General features: G+C 31.2%; 1 protein-coding gene across 1 annotated transcript; it reads left to right on the top strand.

The window, feature by feature from the left end:
- The first annotated feature begins 379 nt into the window (after nt 1-379).
- Nucleotides 380-1,114, top strand: LOC122519670 (defensin-1-like). The gene is made up of 3 exons (XM_043639292.1): nt 380-523; nt 649-850; nt 963-1,114. The coding sequence occupies exons 1-3, from the start codon at nt 451-453 to the stop codon at nt 1,000-1,002; spliced, it is 315 nt and encodes a 104-aa protein (XP_043495227.1). The 5' UTR covers nt 380-450; the 3' UTR covers nt 1,003-1,114.
- Nucleotides 1,115-4,172: the final 3,058 nt, after the last annotated feature.

Below are 4,172 nucleotides of genomic sequence, written 5' to 3'. Positions count from 1 at the left end.
ATATTTTCTAATTTATTATATTGTCTTATACTTACAATTAATATTCTAAATACGTTATTACAGTCTATAGAGATGTCAACGACCCATATAAATCAGCGAATGACTTCCCAATGAATCATTCATGTATCTTTCATTCTTCCGATATATAAAAATAAACACGTAGCTGTATGATAAATATAGCAGAAGAATAAACATGAAGAATCACATAAAGAATTATTTCAATTATCATGGGTTTCACCCATTATCTTTACAGGAAAATCCGTGTCTTTTAGTACAAGGGGAATCACTCGTTTACTTGTTGATATTCGTCAAGACAAAGGACTTTTATATTGACATAATGTTACATGGTAGATAGTATCTATATAAAAGGAAACGAGTTAAAGGAAGCTGCACATTCTATTCTGATAATTCTATCGAATAACATTACGAGTCTCTCGTAAATTATTTAAAATGACGAAAATTTGTTTTCTTCTTTCTATTTTATTCGTTGTAGTGACAGTCAACATTGCTGCTCCGATCGAAGGTCAATTATTTATTATGATAAAATTTAATAAATATAAAATAGAACAAAGAGCCATTTAATTCAATAAATTTAATCATAAAAATATCTGATTGAACGAGCAAATAAACAATATTGAACGTTTCTAGATGATGGATTGGAAAATTTAATGGAACTCGATGAAGAATTCAGAGAAGACATGGTCGAGGAACGAGCTGATAGACAACGTCGGGTGACTTGTGACCTTTTATCTTTTGGTGGGAAGATTGGTTCTTCGGCTTGTGCGGCTAATTGTCTAAGCATGGGAAAAGCTGGAGGATATTGCAGAAGCGGTATTTGCGTGTGTCGCAAGTAGGCCTCGTTTTATTTTCCTAATTAATCACTATTAACTTATTATTGTGATCTTCTCTAAAAAAGAAAAAAACTATTAATTTCCTGGCACTTATTTTTTTCTTTTTTTCAGAGATTCCTTCAAGGACTTGTGGAAAAAACGATTTGGTTAAAATAAAGAAATATTTCTATTCATCTCAATTCAACATTTTGATATTCGATTTATTTTGTTTTTATGTAAATTCAAATATCACTTAGAAAATATATATGTATTTTTTCTTACAATTTTCGTGTCTATTCTAGTAACCTAACTAATTATTTTTTTCTACTTTTTATTCAAAACTTTCATCAAACTTTTCCTATCCATTGAACACAGCTCTCTATTTCTCTCATTCATTCTCATTTGGTTTTGATGAGCTTTTTTCCGAATGGTCATCGAAATGAGTTCGATGTTGTTATAACATCAGACTCAAACGTATATACATATATACCTTAAATATGATATATAAGAGAGCGAATAGAAACTTGCGAGAAAATATATTGAATCCAATAAGAGAGAAAGAGAGAGACTACTATAAAAATGATGAGAAAAAAACAGAGAGAACGATCAAGTAGCCAATAATGCTTTGTGCTTCAATGTACGATTAAGAACTCGAGAGAGCTAACCGTCGATTTTTTTCGAGTCGTAATTATTGAAATCTCTTTCCCCTTTTCCTTCGTTTCTAGAAATTGGACCTGTAACTGGATCAGATTGCTTGCTGCACTGATGATGATTCCGGTGAACTCTTCCGACTGAAGGGTCCTAGAGGATCACACAAATACGCCTGCGGTACGCACTTACGGGTCTTTCCGAGCTTTCATTAAAAACTGGACTCTTTGCCGGTCCTGTTCGTCCTGTGCTTTCTCTTACTCTCCTCCCCCCTCCCCCATTTCCCTATTCATCCGTCTGTCTGTGTATTTCTCTCTCTCTCTCTCTTTCTCTTTCTCTCTCTTTCTTTCTTTCTTTCTCTCATTACACATTTCCTCGTCTCGCCATATTTCGTTTGCATGAATACCCACACACACATATATATATATATATGTATATATACGTATTCCCACGCAACCAGTTTCACAGTGGTCATATTCGTGACTGTGTATCTCAGCTTTATTCGTTTGCGTCATCCAGCTAGGCGCTTTTGAAAATTATTTTTTACTGGATATGCGATTATAAAATAATCCTATCTTCAACGACGAATATTATTGACTAGCAGGCGCACGGAATTTTCGATAAAACGAAATCATCACTCTTGCAATTGTATTACAGGATCAAGATGGAACTGAAAAAGATTGTCGAGGAGTATTTTAACAGAATTAAGCGTTCCCATCGATCGACAAGATGACATCAACTTTTTTATTTACGTTTCATTCTCGTGTTTCAAATCCATACATTGCTAAGTGACATTTTCACATCTCTCCTACAGTACGAAATAATTAAAAAAAAAAGAAGGCGATATAACTTTGAATTTTGTATTCTGCCATTTCTATTTTAACTTTTATTATTCACAATAATATTACTATCTTATAAAAATATTATATGCTTTATGAATTAATATAAAATATATAAAAATAAATTTAAAATGAATTTTATTCCGTGTACTGTCGGCTAACTCCTTCTCAAATTTATCATTTTATAACGCGTAGGTATATTTTATTTATAATTTTGTTCTCGTGTTAGGTAGTACGTATAGAAAAATGTGATCATTTCTATCCTATACTCATTGTCAATAGAAGAGAAGGAATAATGTGATACGCGTGAAAAAGAAGGCATCAACAAAATTAAAAGGTATAACATCCCTCCCACCAAAGAGTGTTATTGAATTTCACTATACAGGATCATACTGGATGCTATTTCTGATAGTAAGTATTATACTATAGTATACGTGGCTTTGCGTGTATACTTTTCACCGATCGTAATGGACCACTGATGTAATGGATTATATCCCGTGAGTGGGCTTTTATAGTTTCTCTTCGTTGAAATGTGTCACACAATCGTATCGTAAAAGGGTGATAATGCATACATAATGGGAAGGGATTCGATACGCTATCGGAATGTCTCGTTTCAAATATCAATTTCTTATTGATTTCACCAACGAATGGATTTTCTACAATTTTTGTTGCTATCCTCGTCGATTATCTATGCATTTATAATAGGATTCTAATGTTAAAATTTAATTACGATTTTTTTTACGAAATTTATGTTAAAATTTTTACCACACCGACAAACGGTAAGCCGTGAAATTTCTTATCAAAAATGTATTTGGTACAAGATTTCTAATAAATCTTGATTTATTTTTATAAATACCTACATTGCATATATTGTTACAACACATTTATAAACTAAATAAAACAATACACGAAGTAAAAAATAGAATATATTTCTATTAGAAACGTTCATATAGCAAACGATGAAGTAGAATTGATCGCAACCCTACTACAATATTCCGTGCTTCTCTAAGAGATGTCGTTACTGAATAATTCTAGTTATTTTTCTATCACTAACTAAAACAATAATTATATAAGACTGTTAAATACATAGAGTATGTCCTAACTAATTGACAAAATATAGTTTGTAATATAGTATACATTTCTTGTAATCTATGCCTAAAGTATATTTCATCGATTCAAATAAATATCAATGTTATCATCAATATATTTTTTAATATAACTCTAATTGTAACACTTTATTGCATTACAAAATACTAATTTTGATAATTGGACGGAGAACCCTTCACTATCGGACGTAATTAAAATTCTTGTTGTACATGATCGTGCTCAGACACTTTAACTAATTCGAAATTAAATGGCGATCGAATTACAAAAGAATCGTGCTCGTTGTAATTAGAGAATAATTTTCAAGTCTTTATCAAACGTGATGAATATTTAATGAAAACATACAAATTACAGATAAGTAAAATTCAAGCAATTCATTATTTTATGGAATCTTATCAAAAGCCTTGAAGTCGGAATAAACTTTGTAATATATCCAAGAGAATAATAAAGTTCAAATGATAATTAAACTCGTGAGTCCGTAGTTGTCTAGTTTTATAGAAAATAAAGCCAATTATAAAGTTTCTCAACGGTAAGCAGAGTACGATGGATTATTTTTAGAACTACGTAAAATATATTTATCTTCTACCAAACGTGTCTTACGTGGTAAAAAGGAAGGTACCATTGTATTGAAATTGTTTAAATGTTTTCTCTTCGATTGCTATCAATCTTCCTTCCGCAAGGAGAGAAATCCTTATTGCTCCAAAATTTTCTAGTAACACGAAAGACGATTAAATAAAAAAGCTTAGCAACT

The sequence above is a fragment of the Polistes fuscatus genome, unplaced genomic scaffold (assembly GCF_010416935.1).
Source record: "Polistes fuscatus isolate 324 unplaced genomic scaffold, CU_Pfus_HIC Scaffold3, whole genome shotgun sequence".
Lineage (NCBI taxonomy): Eukaryota > Metazoa > Arthropoda > Insecta > Hymenoptera > Vespidae > Polistes > Polistes fuscatus.
This window is presented reverse-complemented; position numbering and strand designations above follow the sequence as displayed.

Bases quoted from the DNA above. Each gene is read 5' to 3' on its own strand.
- LOC122519670 (XM_043639292.1), top strand. From the start codon at position 451: ATGACGAAAATTTGTTTTCTTCTTTCTATTTTATTCGTTGTAGTGACA. The intron at 524-648 runs GTCAATTATTTA...GAACGTTTCTAG, and splicing joins CATTGCTGCTCCGATCGAAG to ATGATGGATTGGAAAATTTA. The intron at 851-962 runs GTAGGCCTCGTT...TCTTTTTTTCAG, and splicing joins GGTATTTGCGTGTGTCGCAA to AGATTCCTTCAAGGACTTGT.